The sequence below is a fragment of the Prionailurus bengalensis genome, chromosome C2 (genome assembly GCF_016509475.1).
Source record: "Prionailurus bengalensis isolate Pbe53 chromosome C2, Fcat_Pben_1.1_paternal_pri, whole genome shotgun sequence".
Classification (NCBI taxonomy): Eukaryota; Metazoa; Chordata; class Mammalia; order Carnivora; family Felidae; genus Prionailurus; species Prionailurus bengalensis.
In genome coordinates, this window is record NC_057350.1 from 91,635,926 (window position 1) to 91,656,650 (window position 20,725).

The following is a 20,725-nucleotide window of genomic DNA, read 5'->3' on the forward strand; positions in this document are numbered from 1 at the left end:
ACATAAATATGTTAGAACAGAGGTCCCTACTCTAACTGAATGTAAGAGATTTTTTTTGACATAAATACTTTTTCCTATGAACTCCTACATTATAGATTTTTTAGTTGTATCTACTGATAGAGAAAATACAAAATTATTAAAAGATAAAATGAATTCAGTAAAGCTTACAAATAAATTTATATTTTATTAACCACAAAAAAATCTACTTAATTTGAAAATATAATTGCTTACATACATGTAAGGCCATAATATTGATTCAACTTACAAACTATGATGCTTGATGCTCAAATAAATTCAAAGACTTTTTGCAATAAACTTCCCCATGCATAGGGGCTCAGGATATATAAGTTTAGAACGTCTGTTGTTGGACAAGCCTAATTTGAGAAAGAACATAGTTTAGGAATATACATGTTAATTTAGGATTAACATAAATTTATTATGAAAGTTACTAGATAGATATGGAGAAGGCTGTATGATACAGTGGAATAAATTTTTGGAATTTGAAAAGAATCTTGAAGATACTTTTTTAAAAACACACCTTACTGTTGCAAGAAAACTAAAGTATTGTTTTCTTTATGATTAAAAAACATTAAATACTAAAATCAGCCCAATTCACAAATATATTCCCCAAGTTGCATAACTTGATTATGTCTTTAAAGTAAGTAATTTGGAATAGAAGTTTGAGAGGTTGGTTTAGCTATTACATTTGCCATCTTACTAAAAATTTGTCAATTTAAAAAGGTTCTTTCATCAATGGAATTTGTTCATTTGAATTAGTTCTTTTGAATATGGAATAAACATTCACACAACTAATTTGAGTATAGAAAAGTATTCTAATTTGCAATGTGTATATCTTGATAGATTTTACACTAAAATTTTCCCACTTTTAAGACTTCTTATTTTTCAAATTAAAAAAGATGCTTGCTATTTTCTTTTGTATATTTTTGATATTTTCTTTATAGTCAATAGACATTTTATCTTTGTTGTGAGTACTTAAATAAAAAAATGAAATAATAGTAGAATTTTCCCTTAGATATTTAGGATTCTTTTTTCTCCAAAGCTGAGGCAGCAAACAAACTAGAATATCAAATTGTTTTATTTTCCTAGATAAAATTGTATAGATTTTCCCCTACATTTTCCCACTAAACTTCTTTTTTTTTTTAAAAAAATCACAAAGTAAATAGAATATCTGAGAGTTTTACAATATTTTCATTGTTTTTAATATGGCATCAATCCAATTATTGGTTGTTATATCCCATTAAAAATACAGTGCATCTGTGAAACAGAGACATATCAAAAGGTTTGAAACTTAAATATTCCAGTGGTATTCTAACAATGATCCACTGCATGCTAGATTTCATTTGAATAAAGGCTTCCTAAGGTAGTTTAGATAGATAGATAGATAGGTTAGTAGGTAGATGCAGAAGAGACAGAAAGATAGAGGTATAAGAATAGGAAGATTGAGGGGTACCTAGATGGCTCAGTCAGTTAAATGTCCAACTTCAGTTCAGGTCATGATCTCATGGTTCGTGAATTCAAGCCCCACCTGGGGCTCCATGCTGACAGCTCAGAGCCTGGAGCCTGCTTCAAATTCTGTGTCTCCCTCTCTCTCTGTCCCTTCCCAAATTGCTCTCTCTCTCTCAAAAATAAATAATCATTAAAAATAAAAAAGAATAGGAGGATTGAGTAGAGGGAGGGAGGAAGAAGGGGAAGAAGAAAGGAAACCAATATTTTGAGGCCAATCTACAAATTGTAGAGCTAAGATATAATGCTAGAGTAGTAGACATTTAACATAACAGATTGTTTCCTAATTCCAGATAATTGCTAGAAAGTTAAAAAGAAAAAAAGTAATTGCATGCATCACTTGATCTTTTCTTGTCCAGTAATTGTCAACCTGTCTAAGGAGAAATACAATAACCAGGCAAACATAATTGTGGGTATATCATAGTCTATAGGCAGCAAGAGTAAGGTAGTTGCAGGTCATACATAATTCACTGTGATCTAATTCCCCTTCATTCTTACAGGTGATCTCAACAAATTAGCAGATGGTTGAGAGGCACATTCTTATCCTTGGTTTTGACAATTTTATTTTGTCAACTTTAGTCAAAAAGAGTGAGTGCACGAGAGCCAGAAGAACATATTAATTAATGTACATTTACCTCTCCCCATTCATATGAGCCAATATTGCCAAAAGCTGTTCCTCCCCATGAACAGAAAACAATTGTGCGGTCTGGTCTCCACCCTCTCTTAACTCTTAACATCAAGGCCCGGATAAAAGCTGTGATTATGGCAGTGCTGCTGGCCCATTCTTGTCCATAATAACTGTATGCAGTGTGATGGCGGCTGCCAACTATGATATACCGATCTGGAAACAGAAGAAAACAAGGGCCATTAACACAAAATATAAACCCTAACAATAAATTTAATGACATTTACATAATCCTATTGCACAACCAAGCAACAATTACGTAAAATTGTTCTAATAATTAAGACTACTTTAACATTTTTCACCCACTGTCTTGATTCACACATCTGTGTATATCAAAGCAGAGGCAGCTGCTGAACTCAATTATGATTCCAAAGCTTAGATCCATATTACTGTCCTTTACAACATGCATTTTAATTAATGAAGTATACAAATATGCCACAATGAAACCTTTATCTAACATTTTTCCAGAATCATAGTGGGAAGTGCCCTGTAAACAATGTGTGTATGCTCAGTAAATATTAATGAACTATTAATACATATGAGGGAGTGCTTATCAGTAGCTATAAATATTAAATAATGTGGTAGTCATATATGGATTTTGAAAAAATCCAAATGAAGTATTTAGGAAATTAATTATAGCTTCCAACCTATAGTTTTATCTCCTCTCTCTGAAGAAAAAAAATCAATATCAAAAGTAATCCAACTACTGTAAAAGTTTCCTTCCCTTCCCTTCCCTTCCCTTCCCTTCCCTTCCCTTCCCTTCCCTTCCCTTCCCTTCCCTTCCCTTCCCTTCCCTTCCTTTCCTTCCCTTTCTTCTTTTTTAGAGAGAGACTGAGCACAAAAGGGGGGAAAGGACGGAGGGAGAAAGGGACAGAATCTTAAGCAGGCTGCATGCTCAGTGTGGAGTCAGATGAGGGCTTAAATCCCATGAAACTGGGATCATGACCTGAGTTGAAATCAAGAGTCAGACGCTCAGCCAACTGAGCCACTCAGGCACACCTGTAAAAGTTATCTTTTCACATATTTCATATAATCATACAAAATCCATTAGATACAACATGAAAAAGATCTGCATGACACATAGATGGGGCCTGCTCAATATACGTTACAGACTATTGCCAATAATAAGGTAGAATAAAAGCATATCTCCAGAGTTTCCTCTGATTTTGTTACCATTGAATGTTATTGGTATAGAACTATATTTATTTCACTAAATAGTCCTATACTTTCATGTAAAAGGTTTCTTCACCGAGTGTTATTTTATTCAGAGATGTCCCATAGCTCAATGGTGCAGACTTTGAAGCCAGCCTCCTTGGGTTTGGATCCAGTCTATTCAATTTGCTAGTTATATGACCTTGGGAAGCTTATCTAAGATCTTTATCCCTTAATTTCTTCAGTATAAAATCAAAATACAAATGGTACATATATTATTCAGTTCCTTTGAGTTTTATTTTTTAATTTTTTAAAAATATAATTTATTATCAAATTGGCTTCCATATAACACCCAGTGCTCATCCCAACAAGTACCTTCCTCAATGCCCATCACCCACTTTCCCCTCTCCCCCACCCATCAACCCTCAGTTTGTTCTCTGTATTTAAAAGTCTGATACGGTTTGCCTCCCTTCCTCTCTGTTTGTAATTTTTTCCCCCTTCCCCTCCTCCATGGTTTTCTGTTAAGTTTCTCAAGATCTACATCTTGGAACATATGAGTGAAAACATATGGTATCAGTCTTTCTCTGACTGACTTATTTCACTCAGCATAATACCCTCCAGTTCCATTCACATTGCTACAAAAGGCCAGATTTCATTCTTTCTCATTGCCAAGTAGTATTCCATTGTATATATAAATCATATTTTTTTTATCCATTCATCAGTTTATGGACATTTAGGCTCTTTCCATAATTTGGCTATTGTTGAAAGTGCTGCTGTAAACATTGGAGTACATGTGCCCTTATGCATCAGCACTCCTGTATCCCTTGGGTAAATTCCTAGCAGTGCTATTGCTGGGTCATAGGCTAGTTCTATTTTTAATTTTTTGAGGAACCTCCACACTGTTTTCCAGAGTGGCTGCACCAGTTTGCATTCCAACCAACAGTGCAAGAGGTTACCATTTCTCCACATCCTCTCCAGCATCTATAGTCTCCTGATTTGTTCATTTTAGCCACTTGGACTGGCGTGAGGTAGTATCTCAGTGTGGCTGTGATTTGTATTTCCCTGATGAGAAGTCACATTGAGCATCTGTTTCATGTATCCCTTGGCCATCTGAATGTCTTCTTAGGAAAATTGTCTATTGATGTCTTCTGCCCATTTCTTCACTGGATTATTTGTTTTCTGGATGTGGAATTTAGTGAGTTCTTTATAGATTTTGGATGCTGGCCCTTTATCTAATATGCCATTTGCAAATATCTTTTCCCATTCCGTTGGTTGCCTTTTAGTTTTGTTGATTGTTTCCTTTGCAGTACAGGAGCTTTTTATCTTGATGAAGTCCCAATAGTTCATTTTTGCTTTTAATTCCCTTGCCTTTGGAGATGCGTTGAGTAAGAAATTGCTGTGGGTGAGGTCAAAGAGGTTTTTGCCTGCTTTCTCCTTTAGGGTATGGTTTCCTGTTTCACATTCAGGTCCTTAATCCATTTTGAGTTTATTTTTTGTGAATGGTGTAAGAAAGTGTTCTAATTTCATTCTCCTGCATGTTGCTGTCCAGTTCTCCCAGCACCATTTGTTAAAGAGACTGTGTTTTTTCCATTGGATACTTTTTCCTGCTTTGTCAAAGATTAGTTGGCCATACTTTTGTGGGTCCAATTCTGGAGTCTCTATTCTATTCCATTGGTCTATGTGTCTGTTTTTGTACCAATACCATACTGTCTTGATTATTACTGCTTTGTAGTAGAGGCTAAAGTCTGGGATTGTGATGACTCCCGCTTTGGTTTTCTTTTTTAATATTACTTTGGCTACTTGGGGTCTTTTGTGGTTACATACAAATTTTAGGATTGTTCTAGCTTTGAGAAGAATGCTGGTGCAATTTTGATGGAGATTGCATTGAATATGTAGATTGCTTGGGTAGTATTGACATTTTAAAAATATGTATTCTTCCAATCCATGAGCACAGAATGTTTTTCCATTTGTGTCTTCTTCAATTTCCTTCATAAGCTTTCTACAGTTTTCAGCATACAGATCTTTAACACCTTTGGTTAGGTTTATTCCCAGGTATTTTATGGTTCTTGGTGCAATTGTTAATGGATCAATTCTTTATTTCTCCTTCTGGTTCTTCATTATTGCTGTATAAAAATACAACCGATTTCTGTATGTTGATTTTGTACCCTGTGACTTTGCTGAATTCATGTATCAGTTCTAGCAGCCTTTAGGTGGAGTCTGTCAGGTATTCCATGTAGAGTATTATGTTGTCTGTGAAAAGTGAAAGTTTGACTTCTTCTTTGCCAATTTTGATGCCTTTTATTTCATTTTGTTTTCTGATTGCTGATGCTAGGACTTCCAACACTATGTTAAACAACAATGGTGAGAGTAGACGTCCCTGTTGTATTCCAGATCTCAGGGGAAAAGCTTTCAGTTTTTCCGCATGAGGATGATATTAGCTGTGGGATTTTCATAAATGGCTTTTATGAAGTTTAAGGATGTTCCTTCTATCCCAACTTTCTCGGGGATTTTTATTTAAATTTTTTTTAACGTTTTTATTTATTTTTGGGACAGAGAGAGACAGAGCATGAACGGGGGAGGGGCAGAGAGAGAGGGAGACACAGAATCGGAAACAGGCTCCAGGCTCCGAGCCATCAGCCCAGAGCCTGACGCGGGGCTCGAACTCACGGACCGAGAGATCGTGACCTGGCTGAAGTCGGACGCTTAACCGACTGCGCCACCCAGGTGCCCCTCGGGGATTTTTTATTAAGAAAGGATGCTATATTTTGTCAAATGCTTTTTCTGCATCGATTGACAGGATCATATAGTTCTTATCCTTTCTTTTATTAATGTGATGTATCACATTGGTTGATTTGCAAATATTGAACCAGCCCTGCAGCCCAAGAATGAATCCCACTTGATCATGGTAAATAATTCTTTTTATATGCTGTTGAATTCAATTTGCTAGTATCTTGGTGAGAATTTTTGCATCCATATTCATCAGAGATATTGGCCAGTAGTTCTCTTTTTTTTGTTGGTCTCTGTCTGGTTTGTCTTCATACTTCATAGAATAAGTCTGGAAGTTTTCCTTCCATTTCTATTTTTTGGAGCAGCTTGAGACGGATAGGTATTAACTCTGCTTTAAATGTCTGGTAGAATTCCCTAGGGAAGAGTCCAAGATTTTATTTGTTGGGAGATTTTTGATAACTGATTCAATTACTTCACTAGTTATGGGAATTTGAACACTAGTTACTGTTCAAATTTTCTATTTCTTCCGGTTTGAGTTTTAGTAGTAGTATGAGGGTGTTTAGGAATTTGACCATTTCTTCCAGGTTGTCCAGTTTGTTGGCATATAATTTTTCATAGTATTCCCTGATATTTGCTTGTGTTTCTGAGGGACTGGTTGCAATACATCCATTTTCATTCATGATTTTATCTATTTGGGTCCTCTCTCTTTCCTTTTTGAGAAGCTTAGCTAAGGTTTATCAATTTTTTTTATTTTCTCAAAAAACCAACTCTTAGTTTCATTTATCCGTTCTACTGTTTTTTGTTTTGTTTTGTTTTGTTTTATTTTGTTTTGTTTTGTTTTATTTTTGGATTATATATTGCTTATTTCTGCTCTGATCTTTATTATTTCTCTTCTTCTGCTGGTTTTGGGGTGTCGTTGCTGTTCTGCTTCTATTTCCTTTAGGTGTGCTGTTAGATTTTGTATTTGGGATTTTTTTTGTTTCTTGAGATAGGCCTGGTTTGCAATGTATTTTCTCTTAGGACTGCCTTTGCTGCATCCCAAAGGGTTTGGATCGTTGTGTTTTCATTTTCATTTGTTTCCATATATTTTTTAATTTCTTCTCTAATTGCCTGGTTGACCCATTCATTCTTTAGTACAATGTTCTTTAACCTCCGTGCTTTTGAAGGTTTTCCGGACTTTTTCCTGTGGTTGATTTCAAGTTTCATAGCATTGTGGTCTGAGAGTGTGCATGGTATAATCTCAATTCTTTGGTATTTATTTCTCCTTCTGGTTCTTCATTATTGCTGTATAAAAATACAACCGGTATTTATTGAGGGCTGTTTTGTGACCCAATACGTGATCTATCTTGGAGAATGTTCCATGTGCACTTGAGAAGAAAGTATATTCTGTTGCTTTAGGATGCAGAGTTCTAAATACATCTGTCAAGGCCATCTGGTCCAATGTATCATTCAGGGACATTGTTTCTTACTGATTCTGTGTCTAGATGATCTGTCCATTGTTGTAAGTGGAGTATTAAAGTCCCCTGCAATTACCACATTCTTACCAATAAGATTGCTTGTGTTTGTGATTAATTGTTTTATATATTTGGGTGCTCTCAAATTCGGTGCATAGATATTTATGTTGTTAGCTCTTCCTGATGGATAGACCCTGTAATTATTATATAACACCCTTCTTCATCTCTTGTGACAGCCTTTAATTTAAAGCCTAGTTTGTCTAAGTATGGCTACACCAGCTTTCTTTTTTTCTTTTAATTTTTTTATTGTTTATTTTTGAAAGAGAGAGAGAGAGAGTGTGAGCAGAGGAAGGGCAGAGAGAGAGGGAAACACAGAATCTGAAGCAGGTTCCAGGCTCTGAGCTGTCAGCACAGAGCCTGATGTGGGCCTTGAACCCACGAACTGTGAGATCATGACCTGAGCCGAAGTCGGATGCTTAACCAGCTGAGCCACCCAGGTGTTCATACACCAGCTTTCTTTGACTTCCAGTAGCAGGATAGATAGTTCTCCATCCCCTCACTTTCAATCTGAAGGTGTCCTCAGGTCTAAAATGGGTCTCTTGTAGACAGCAAATAGATGTGTCTTGTTTTTTTATCCATTCTGATACCCTCTGTCTTTTGATTGGAGTATATAGTCTATTTACATTTAGTGTTATTATTGAAAAATATGGGTTTAGAGCCATTGTGTTATCTGCAGGTTTCATGGTTGTAGTGATGTCTCTGGTCCTTTGTGGTCCTTGCAACATTTCTCTCCCAGAGTCCCCCTTAGGATCTCTTGTAGGGCTGGTTTAGTGGTGATGAATTCCTTCAGTTTTTGTTTGTTTGGGAAAACTTTTATCTCTCCTTCTATTCTGAATGACAGGCTTGCTGGGTAAAGGATTCTTGGCTGCATATTTTTCCTGTTCATCACATCGAATATTTCCTGCCATTCCTTTCTGGACTGCCAAGTTTCAATAGATAGGTCAGCTACTAACTACCCTTATGTGTCTACTTTGTATGATAAAGCCCGTTTATCCTTAACTACTTTCAGAATTCTCTCTTTATCCTGGTATTTTGCTAGTTTTCCTATGATATGTCATGCAGAAGACTGTTTCAAGTTATGTCTAAAGGGAGTTCTCTGTGCCTCTTGGATTTCAATGTCTGTTTCCGTCCCCAGATTGGGGAAGTTCTCAGCTATGATTTGTTCAAATACACCTTCAGCCCCTTTCTCTCTCTTTTTCTGGAATTCCTATGATACAGATATTGTTCCATTTGATTGCATTACTTAGTTCTCTAATTCTCCTCTTGTGATCCTGGATTTCTTTAATCTCTTTCTTCTCAGCTTCCTCTTTTTCCATAATTTTATCTTCTAATTAACCTATTCTCCCCTCTGCCTCTTCAATCCTTGCTGTGGTCACCTCCATTTTATTTTGCACCTCATTTATAGCATTTTTAAACTCATCATGACTTTTTTTAAGTTCCTTGATCTCTGCAGCAATAGATTCTCTGCTATCTTCTATGCTTTTTTCAAGACCAGTGATTAATCTTGTGACTATTATTGTAAATTCTTGTTCAGTTATATTGCTTATATCTGTTTTGATCAATTCTTTAGCTGTCACTTCTCCCTGGAATTTTTTTTTGAGGAGAATTCTTCTGTTTGGTCATTTTGGCTAGTTTTCTGTCCCTTATGAGTTTTTTTTTTAATGTTTTATTTATTTTTGAGACAGAGAGAGACAGAGCATGAGCAGGGGAGGGACAGAGAGAGAAGGAAACACAGAATCTGAAGCAGGCTCCAGGCTCTGAGCTGTCAGCACAGAGCCCGAAGCGGGGCTTGAACTCACAAACTGCAAGATCATGACCTGAGCCGAAGTCGGACACTTAACCAACTAAGCCACCCAGGCACCCCTGCCTTATGAGTTTTAAAAGCTTGTTGTGTGCTCTCCATCTGCAAGCACTGCTATATTAAAGGGGCATCACACACTGTCCAGGGCCTGGCCTTTCAGGAGGTGTTTTTTTTTTTTTTTTTTTTTTTTGGGAGAATGTTACTTGCTTTCTGTTGTTGTGACTTTGGTTATTTTCCTAGTGATGTTTTGGGCTCTCCACTAAATGTGCTTTGATTTGTTCCTTGAAGTAGCCCTGGAAAGGAAAACAAACAGGAAACAAAAACATGCAAACACACAAACAAACAAAAAACAAACAAACAAACAAAAAACAATCCAAAAGTAAAAAACCAGAAACATCCACTATAAGTAAAGAACAGGGTGGAGGCGATGCTGATGGAAGAGCACATACAAAGAGAAAAATGACAGGGGTGGGGAAAAAGAAGCAATAAACATTGACCAGGCAGAAAGACTAAAAGGCTTAATCCAGAGAGAGAGAAAGGAAATTAAGGAAGGGGGCAGGGGGAGAAGAAATTAAGATAAAGTTACCCAGACAGAGAAACTATATGGCTTGATTATTCCAGAGACAGAGAAAGGGAAGTAAAGAAGGAGGTGTAGAACATGTATCAAGAGAATGGATTAAATATGTCTGTTTAGACAAACCAGCAACCAGAGTAACCAGCCTAGAGGAGGGAAGAGATAAGGAGAAAATGAAGGAAGAATATATCTAAATAACAAGAATTATCTGAGAATTAATCCAGGCAATGCAGCAGCACTGGTCTGGAGGAGTGGGTCCTCTGGTTCTTCAGCATCTGTCCTGTCCCAGTAGATATGCAGTCACCTGGCACTGAGGGGCATGGTTTGGTGTAGGTGAGTCCTGCTTCCACTGTGGGCCCTGCAGATCAATCCCTGAGGCTCCACCTCAGTGGTGGTGGGGAGAGAAATGGCAACCCCCCTCCCCCACCCAGTCTCTTCTCCACAGACCCTGTGGAGCCATTCTCACTGTGCTACGGGTGCAGATGAGGCAGTCTGTCTTGTTCCACCGACTCCCATGCCCTGGAGCTTGGCTGGGATTTAAACTCCTGCTCCGTGAGCCCTGGCACTGGGGAAGCACCTCTCTATGCCACCCGATATGTGGTCCTGGCTTGTTTTGTCCTCTCTCACAGTACTCCAAGGAGGGGACTGCTTTCTCCTACTGTGGACTGAGCCCCTGACCTAGCTCCTGAGTTCAGGACTGGTTTCCCTCCTCCCAGGTGCGAGAACAGGGCACCTGGCCCTGGTCCATAGAAAGCCCACAGTTAGAGATGGGATCCCTCTCTGCCCCCGTCTGAGGTTTTTTTCTCTTGTCCAGATACAGTCCTATGCTTACCCAGTTGCTGTTTCTCTCCCTTTGTTTCTCCACAGAAGGGGATCCCTCCCCTTCATACCTACACAGCCCGTTTTATCTGCCCCAGTTTGTAATCACCCACATATGGCCCACCATCCCAGTGTCTCCCTAGTAGACTCAGACTCTTTTCCTCCCAGACTCTTGGGGTTCAAAGTCCTTTGGCTTCAACCCATCTTTGTTTGAGAGATGCAGGAAGTATGGATCCCCCTACTTCTCTGCCTTGTTGGCCTCTCCTCCTAGTTGCTTTGAGTTTTAAATGAGTTACTCTTTGCAAGGCACTTTTAACAGGGCCTATCACATAAGGACTGCCTATGTGTGGAATAAATGAATTATCCCTTTACTTCGTGGCAGCAAAAAGCTATTTGATGGGAAATCACTGTGTGAAGCTATTTTAGTTTTCTATACTGATTTTTGAACCAGCAATAAATTTGATCTGCCAATGTTTTATCAAAATTTAAGTAATAGTATACATACAGTGGCTGTAAAGGTTGAAACTCAGGAAATGTATTTACTCATCTCCAAGATATGTGTGAAAGTTCTGCTTGGGATTATCTGTATTCTAGATAAACCATATGTAAAAGCCTTAATACTAATTGATGGTTGTTTCTAATTTTCAGAACCATTAAATAAGAAAATCATGTGAATGAGCAGCTAATATTTTTGTGTAGTATTCAAATAAGCAAAATTTGAGAAGCTTTACATATTATACACTGAAGAATACTACTAGTAAATTGATTTTAAGAAATTGATTTTTTCTATATTGAATTTCAATTAGGAAAGCTATTTTAACCTAAAGCTAATATAGTTTTGTACAATTTGGTTTTTCCATAAAAACTAGCAAATGCACCAATGATGACAAATATTTCTGGTGCTTCAGTTAGAGATTCTGATGATGAAAACTGGTTGAAATAGTTGAAATGCAACAGTACCAATTTCCAAATCTATTTAAACATTGTATTTAAAGACATTAAATCAGAGGTTGTTCACCATTGCTACTGTAAGGAAATCAGAGAAAATACGTATCTTCCATAAATTTTATAGAAGTTGGCTGGCAGGAAACTTGTGGGTACGTAAAACTTGATTTCAGAATTTTCTGGGTTATCAATTATAGAGTCAATTTGACAAAAGTCGTGGCGAAAAATAATTCTCCAAGGAGAACTTGAGTAAATATCCCAACCAAATCAACAGAAGTGACACAAGTGTGCTAAATAGACCACTGCATTCTACCCTGCATACTAAGCACATCAGATAGCAGCATGTGGCTCAACCTCACGATGTATTTGGAAGTGTTGCTATATTAATCTCTTAATTAATATATGTACCAGTATGTTTTACTTTTTTAGCCTGTATAACATCATCTGAAGATGCCATAAGCATCCCAAAGACAGGCGGAAAATAATTTAAAATTTTACCAGGTGATCATTTTCATAAGCATCTTCAAAATCTAAAGCCATGTAAACATTAGGCAAAACTGTCAGTGGACCAAGGCTCATAGAAAATATAGTATAACACTGAAAGATCATATTTTGGAAATAAAAACTTTTATTTTTTAAAAAAGACATCATTAAAACTAAAATATTTTCTTTCTAAAGTAGTCTTTTCTTGGTAAAAGTGAAAATTCCAGTGGTGTTACAGAGAAGAGCAATAAAAAAACAAAATAACCCAAAAAACCATTGGTTTTTTGTAGCTTTTCTTCATGAGGCACATGCCAATTTAATAAATCTAAACTCTGTTTTCTCATTTTGGGATTTTTCCCCTTACACTTCCTACTTTGATTTATTTTTGAAGAGAATGAGAAAGAGAATGAAGACCTACTTCTTCATTTCATATTGACTCACTCTTATAGTGGTGTGTGTGAACTAGTTACATCTAAAGTAGGTCATTTAATTATGCTATTACATTGTTATAGAGAATTTTCTTGTGATGGTTCATATAAAGTATAGATTATAAATAGATTATAAATATAGATATAAATACTTAGCCCTACTTACCTGGAGATGTCAAGCCCTTTAAATATCCAACAACATTAGTAACTGTTTTGAATTTGGTAACTGTCTGAATTTGCATGCTGACAATTCTCTGATCTGAAAAAAAAATTAAGATATTTATTCTCCTATAATGTGTTATTTTTTCTTAAAAAGTCAAATTAATCTAATATCATTACAAACAATTGGATTTTTCTAGATAACAAAAGTTACACTTTTTGACAAATATCTTCTCCATATTTTGTGTAGAATTTATTTTAGGTACTAGTTATACAATGATGACTAAGTTACAATTGCTGGCCTCACAGAATTTCAGAGCTATAAATAGACAATTCTAAACTTCACATTCAGAGCTACAGTGAGGTTCAACATGAGAGCACACAGAAGACCTCAGGGAGATGTGGAAAACTCCTATTTAAAAAAAATATGTATTGGATAAAGATATTTCCAAAAAAATTTACGTACTTTTCTAGCTTCAGAAAAAAAACATGTAGAAGATAATGTAACCTTTACTGTATGATTCATTATTACATTATCCCATTGAAAACTAAAGTATTACAGAAATTAAAAGAATAGATTTCTAAAGCTATACATATTTCCACATATTTCAGTCTTCATTTTCATCTGTGTTGTTTTGTTTCTCACCTCCATTCTAAATCGCCACATATTGCTTTGCCTTTTTTGAGTTCTTGCATCTATGCTTGATATTCAAACATTTTGACAACAAATAAGGCAAAGACACCAATCAGGAGATACATTAGTCACAGTCCTAAAGCTGTCTTTGAAGACCTTTAGGGGTAACATATATTAATCCTGTATCTGATGGATCCCAAGAAGTCTGGAGGTAAGGGAGTTTCTAAGAGAGGTTCAAGGGTAGCCAGGAGGTTCTGATGGGGGGGGGGGGCGACAATTAGAAAGTAGCTAATGCAAAGTGGCAGGTCTATACTGACAGACCTTCCAATATCACTTTTTTCTGCTAGGTAAAAATTGTTACAATAAATAAGTTTCTTCCTTCCTTGAATGTACCCTTTCTAACAACTTAAATGGGAAATCAGTATACTGGATTTGTTAATAGTATAACTAAAACAAAAGTAGAGATGCCCTGAGAGAATGCCTGAGCATCCCATATATGAGAAAAGGAAATCTGCTTAGAGCCCAAGTATTGTGGTTTTAATTTAGGTGCTATGCATTTTTGTTTGTTCTAAATTAATATAATTTGTTTCCTACAGCAGTTCCAGATTTACAGAAAAATCGATCAGAAAGTACCAAGTTCCCAAATATCCAGTGTCTTTCCCCTGACCCTATTATTAACATCTTTCATTAGTGTGATATATTCATTACCTTTGATGACCAATATTAATACATAATTATTAACTAAAATTCATAGTTTACATTAGGGTTCACCCTTTGTGTTATAAATACTATGTGTATTGAAAATGCATAACGCCATGTATCCAATACTACAGTATCATACAGAATAGTTTGACTGCCCTAACAATTTCCTGTGCTCTACCTTTTCATCCTTCCTCTACCCCCTCCTTATTGAACCCCTGGTAACCATTGATCTTTTAAATTTCTCCATACTGTTGTTTTTTCCAGAACATCATACAGTTGGACTCATATGTTTGTTTTTAATGCTCTATTCTAAATTTGTTCCAAATAGTCCAATTAAGTAAACTTTATTATTATTATATGTTAAATGTTTATTTATTTTGAGAGAGAGAGAGAGAGAGAGAGAGAGAGAGAGCAGGGGCGAGGGGCAGAGAGAGAGAGAGAGAGGCAGAGAGAGAATCCCAAGCAGGCTCCATGCTGTCAGCACTGAGTCCTACACAGGGCTCAATCTCAGGAACAATGAGATTATGACCTAAAATCAAGAATTGAGCCATCCACATGTGCCCAGAGAAGTGAACTTTACATAAGAGAGTCGTTACTTTTTGTTTTTAAAAAATCTTTCCAATCTATTTCTTTAGCAACTTCTTACTACACCCATAGCCAGAAGCAAGGGAAACAAAAGCAAAAATGAACTATTGGGACTTCATCAAGGTAAGGAGCTTCTGCACAGTGAAGGCAATAATCAACAAAACTAAAAGGCAACCTATGGAATGGAAGACAATATTTGAAAATGACATATATGATAAAGGGTTAATACCCAAAATCTATAAAGAACTTACCAAATTCAACACCCAAAAAACAAATAACCCAATTAAGAATGGGCAGAAGACATGAATACACACTTTTCCAAAGAAAACATCCAGATGGCTAAAAGGCACATGAAAAGATGCTCAATATCACTCATCATCAGGGAAATACAAATCAAAATCACAATGAGATACCACCCCAGCCCTGTCAGAATGGCTAAAATTAACAACTAAGGAAATAACAGATGTTGGTGAGGATGTGGAGAAAGGGGAATTCTCTTGCACTGTTAGCAGGAATGCAAACTGGTGCAATAACTCTAGAAAACTGTATGGAGGTTTCTCAAAAAATTAAAAATAGAATTACTCTATGATCTAGCAATTGCACTACTAGGAATTTATCCAAAGGATATAAGATTGCTGATTCAAAGGGGCACATGTACCCCAATGTTTATAGCAGTGCTATCAACAATTGCCAATTTTTGGAAAGAACCCAAATATCCATCAACTGATGAATGGATTAAGAAAACTCCACGACAGAATACTACTCAGCCATGAAAAAGAATGAAAGCTTGCCATTTGCAAAAATGTGCATGGAACTGGAGAATATTATGCTAAGCAAAATAAGTCAAAGAAAGACAGACATCACATGATTTTACTCATATGTGGAGTTTGAGAAACTTAACAGATGATCATAGGGGAAGGGAAGGAAAAATAAGAAAAAACAGAGAGGGAGGCATGCCATAAGAGACTCAAATACAGAGAACAAACTTAGAGTTGATGGGGGTGGAGGGGTGGGGGAGATGGGGAAAATGGGTGATGGGCATTAAAGAGGGCACTTGTTGGGATGAGCACTGGGTGTTATATGTAAGTTATGAATCATTGGATTCTACTCTTGAGGCCAAGACTACACTGTATGTTAACTAAATTGAGAAATAAATAAATACATATACATACATATATATATAAATTAAAAATTAAAAAAAGATGTTTACTATACCTTCCTCAAAAATTCTCTTTCAGATGAAAAAATATCACTTCTCTTTCTACTTTGCTAAGAGATTTTATCACAAGTAGATGTTAAATCATCTTTTGAGATAATTGTAAGCCTTTTCACTTTACAATGTTAAAAAATGCATATATTCCTGAAATAAGCTCTACTTGGTCATGATATGTTTTCTGTAATTGGTCACTAATATTTTTAGGATATTTCAATAAATATTTATAAGTTATTGGTTGACAATTTTACATACCTTTTGTCCTTATCTGATTTTGATATCTGGATTATACAACCTCACAAATATTTAGAGATATTTGCTTCTTTTTCTAGATTTTCTAAGAGTTTGTATGTAGCATGAGGATTTTCCATTTTACAAAGGAGTGCTAGGATTCATACATACACTGATCCTCATATTTTGTGTGCGGGATGGGGAACGAGGGTACATTCTCAATGTATATTTTCATTTCACTTAATATTTTCAAATAAATAATAATGGTTATAAATACATTATGATTTTTAACATTTTTATTTCTTCTAATTCACTTGGATTTAGTTGTTCATTCTATTCTTGTGCTTCTAAGAAAAAAGCACTGCCATACATCTGTTATTTTGTCCTCTTTTCTGTCATTAACTCACTTCTGTTTCTTATTTTTCCTTTATCAGTTTTGCTAGAAGTAGCTAATATATTAGTATTTTCAAAGAACGAGTTTTGGGATTTGTAGGTCCTCATTTTATATTTTTTCAACTTCAATATTAAGTTCTATGCTTACTATTACCTTTGTTCAATTCTACCTGGATGCCTTTAAGGCTACAGATTTTCTGTATAGATGTTGTAAATTAATTTTGATACAGTCTTATTATCCTACATTCTAAATTTTAAAATTTCTATTATCATTCTTTTCATAATATACATATTAGTTCAAATAATTTTTTAAATATCCAAATACAAGGTGTGTGTTACAGTTTTAATACTGATATCTAACTTAAATGTGGGCAGAAAACAAGCTTTATATGCTACTGGTATTTTGATGTTATGTGAGAATTGTTTTGTGACCCTTAGGGTATTGCATCTGATAAATACAGAATATACATTTTAATAAAATGTTAAATATAAAAATGGGCCTTTCTTGTTAATGACTGCAACATTTCCTATACATGTCAAATAGATCAAACTGGAAAACTGTGTAGCTATAGCCTTATAGAATTGTTGTATATATTTTCTGTTAATGATTGAGACATCTTAAAGTTTCTCATATGATTTGTATTTATTAATTATCCTGGTAATACTATCAAATTATTATTTGCATATTTTTAGCCCAGTTAGTTTCATGCATTCATGCATTTGGAGTTGCTGTATCTTTTGGATTTCTATACAGAATACATAGAACAATTATTCTTTACATCTTCTCTATCCCAAGTTTTTTCTAAAGTCTTCCTTCCCATTCCCCTCTGATATTAATATAATCACTCTATCTTTCTTTTGCTTAGTATTTCTCCAATACATATTTTCCCAGCATTGCATTTGCTTTTGCCAGGCATCCCAGGGGCATCTCTGGCTCGGGGACAATCTGTATGCAAATTTCTTGGCTTGGAGTTTCTGTACTACAATAGTAATGGAAATTCTGAGCTAGAGTTTTTGATTTCCAAAAACAGATTTTTTTTTTCATCCGGAGCTCAGATGAAGAAAGCTTTCCTCTACCAGTATGTGAATTCCTTTCTAGTCTTTCTACTACCATCCCACAGTGCTGCATTTATATAGGGATGCCAGTTAAAACCCCTTGCTCCCCATAGGCATATAACCATGTCTTCTGTCCTTGTGTGAATGCTGTATTCCCACTCTAACTCATCAGAACTTCCCAATACTAGGCAACCATAGCGTAAACTCTTTTGTTTATCTGATTTTCATTCCATCTTTATCTTTTTATCTTCCATCTTTAAATATTTTATCCTGCCTTCTGCACATCCTAAAGTCTACAATTCCTATTTAGAAGAAACACAGCGGCCTGAGAAAGTGAAGACAATCTTTTGCTCTGAGAAGAATGCTGTATTTGCACTGGATCCTTCTAACCAAGAGCAAGACCTTCTTATGTATCACTGAGCAAGGGCCAGACCAAAATAATGATATGTAATACAGCAAAAATCACCTTTTCATCTATTTATTTGCATCCCCATACATGACACTGTTCCTAATACATACTGTTTTGTAATATTCCATATCCATGTCTGAAAACAAATATGCATAGAGTCTGCTTCCCTTCACCGGAAGCAGCACCATGATCCCACTTTCAATTTTAACAATGAATGTCAGCAAAACTTTGGATAAACTCTTATGATGCATCTACTGCTGTTGGCATTACTAGTTTAAACAACTCATTGGTAAGGCAATATTACTCTTCATAACAATAAAAATAGCAATCTTGCAAGTTGGAATTTATTTTATAAGAATTATTGAACTCTTCCCAGTATAATCTATAATAGCAATTACAGAAAACAGCATAAATATCCCAAATGAGGAGATGACTTAGAAAATTGTGACAAAATGTGCCTGTTAAAATGTGAAAATAATATGTAGAATCATGGATATGCTATAATGAAAACAATAGAATATTAAGAGATATAGAAAATGACTGAACTTAGGTAAAAATGTGTGTGTTTACAGGCAAAATATTTAAGAAGATAGATTAATAAATGAAACAAAATTTGGGTTAGGAAGGCCTCCCCGGGTCTGCTGGGGTGAAATACTATTGTTAAAGAGCTTGAACAAATCTGAACCCTTGGACATTTATTCTTTTACTCCAACTCCCAAGGGGGGATGGGACTTACAACCTAAGGAGACCATCTCCTATTGCTCTGCTTTATAACACCAAATCCCTGAAAACTGAGGCTGCCTGGGGAACTGGCAGAACATTAAAGAGGTTTAGAATAGTTCCATATTATATGAAGACATGTTGACTCTCATTATGGAAGCCCAAAAAGATATACATTGGAGTCTCACTTGAGCTCTGTCTTCCCATAAGTCATAAGAAGGGTAGCTAATACCTCCAGAGTAACATAAACCCCCAGCCTAAAGTATCTAGATATCCGGTTGTGAGGTCCACAGCCACACAAAAGAAACTTAACACAATGAACACATACACTACCCAAAGTAAACATATTGCAACACACAATATATGAATTTAAAAATAAGTATTATAATTAAACACAAAACATAAGGTGATGCATTAGCAATAAGAAATAACCAGAAAACATTTTTAAAAAGACATAACAGGTAAGGAAATAGAAAAATTGAAAGAAATATGACAATAGATAGGATGAGTAGAGATAATAAGTAATAGATAGCTATAACTGAAATTGAATTTGAGAGCTATATCAGATTGAGCAATTTTCCAGAAACAACAGAAAAGGGTAGAGAGAAAATCTGAAATTACAATTAAAATTCATGGTGGACAGTAATAGGAGTTCTAAAAAGGATACTAGAAAGAAGAAGAAGAAATGGAAGAGAGAAAATATTTAAAGAAAAAATATTTTTCCAGAAAAAAAGGAAAAACACATTATATATTTTATACAGTAAAGTGTAAAAGCATGAAAGACATAGAGAAAAAATTTTAAAGTTCCCAGAGTGAAAAGCAGGTAACTCACAAAATAAGAAAGAAAGAATCAGATTGATATCAAGCTTTTCAAAAACAATATGATACCAAAAGCCCATAAATTAATGTTGTTAAAGAAATTTTAAAAATAGCAAGAGAAACTTTGAACCTAGAATGTTTGGTAACAGGAAAGTGAGGGCAACTAAGGTGTCCATCCCTGGAGTAATGGATATATCAAGTGTAGTAAAGCTACTCTTTTCAATATCATATAGCACCTAGAAGCAATGTGGTAAATGTACCTAGGACAGCATGGATAGATATTAACCACAGAGTGATACATGAAAAAAAAATAAATAAGAGAATTAAAAAAACTATATTGCTCAATAATATTATACAATTAAATGTTTATATATTCAAGAACTAAGTACATTTTCTTGTTTTCTCCTTCACTTCCTTTCTATTCCTGAATGATTCAGTCCTAAGGCCATTAGGTGAAGTTGGCCAAGGTTATCACCTCTGACAGTGGCAGTAGAAGATGATGGCACTGTGGCCCTGAGCAAGGGGTTGAAGATCATGTGAGTTAAGGAAAGCATCTAAATGGGTTGGGGTGGTCCATCACGGGGTGTCAGGGCCCAGTGTGTGTGTGTGTGTGTGTGTGTGTGTGTGTGTGTGAGAGAGAGAGAGAGAGAGAGAGAGAGAGAGAGAGAGAAAGAGAGAAAGAGAGAGAGAGCACCTGGAAATGGGGAGGAATGCAACTGTCAGAGGGAATACTGCAATAAGAGAAATCAATGCTGCAGACTGAGAAGGGCATCCCCGTTTAAGGACTGAACAACACACAGTGTTAGGGGCTGAAAAGGGTAAGGAAGTTAACTGCATTGGGAGTGGGGGACAGGCATAGCATTTGATATAGGGTGAATAGTCCATATGGGGCTGTGCCTGACTTGATTGTCAGAGCCGTTATGGAGTGAGAAAGGCATTATTTTTTTTTAGTGTTTATTTCTTTATTTTGAGAGAGACTGCATGCATGAACAAAGGAGGGGCAGAGAGAGAGAGGGAAAGACAGAATCCCAAGCAGGCTCCACACTGTCAACACGGAACCTGATGATGATGTGGGGCCCAATCCCATGAACCATGAGATCATGACCTGAGTGGAAATCAAGAGAAAGACGCTCAACTGACTGAGCCATCCAG

At 35.8% G+C, this 20,725-nt stretch overlaps 1 protein-coding gene across 3 annotated transcripts in view; it reads right to left on the minus strand.

Annotated features, from left to right (window-relative positions):
* Positions 1-20,725, minus strand: part of NAALADL2 (N-acetylated alpha-linked acidic dipeptidase like 2) — a 1,353,396-nt gene that overhangs the window by 327,585 nt on the left and 1,005,086 nt on the right. For all 3 annotated transcript variants that reach the window (XM_043594881.1, XM_043594879.1, XM_043594880.1), the window contains 2 exons: positions 12,819-12,911; positions 2,160-2,365 (listed from right to left, as the gene is read on the minus strand). In XM_043594881.1, coding sequence (XP_043450816.1) covers positions 2,160-2,365; positions 12,819-12,911 — 299 coding nt within the window. The remainder of the gene's footprint in view (positions 1-2,159; positions 2,366-12,818; positions 12,912-20,725) is intronic.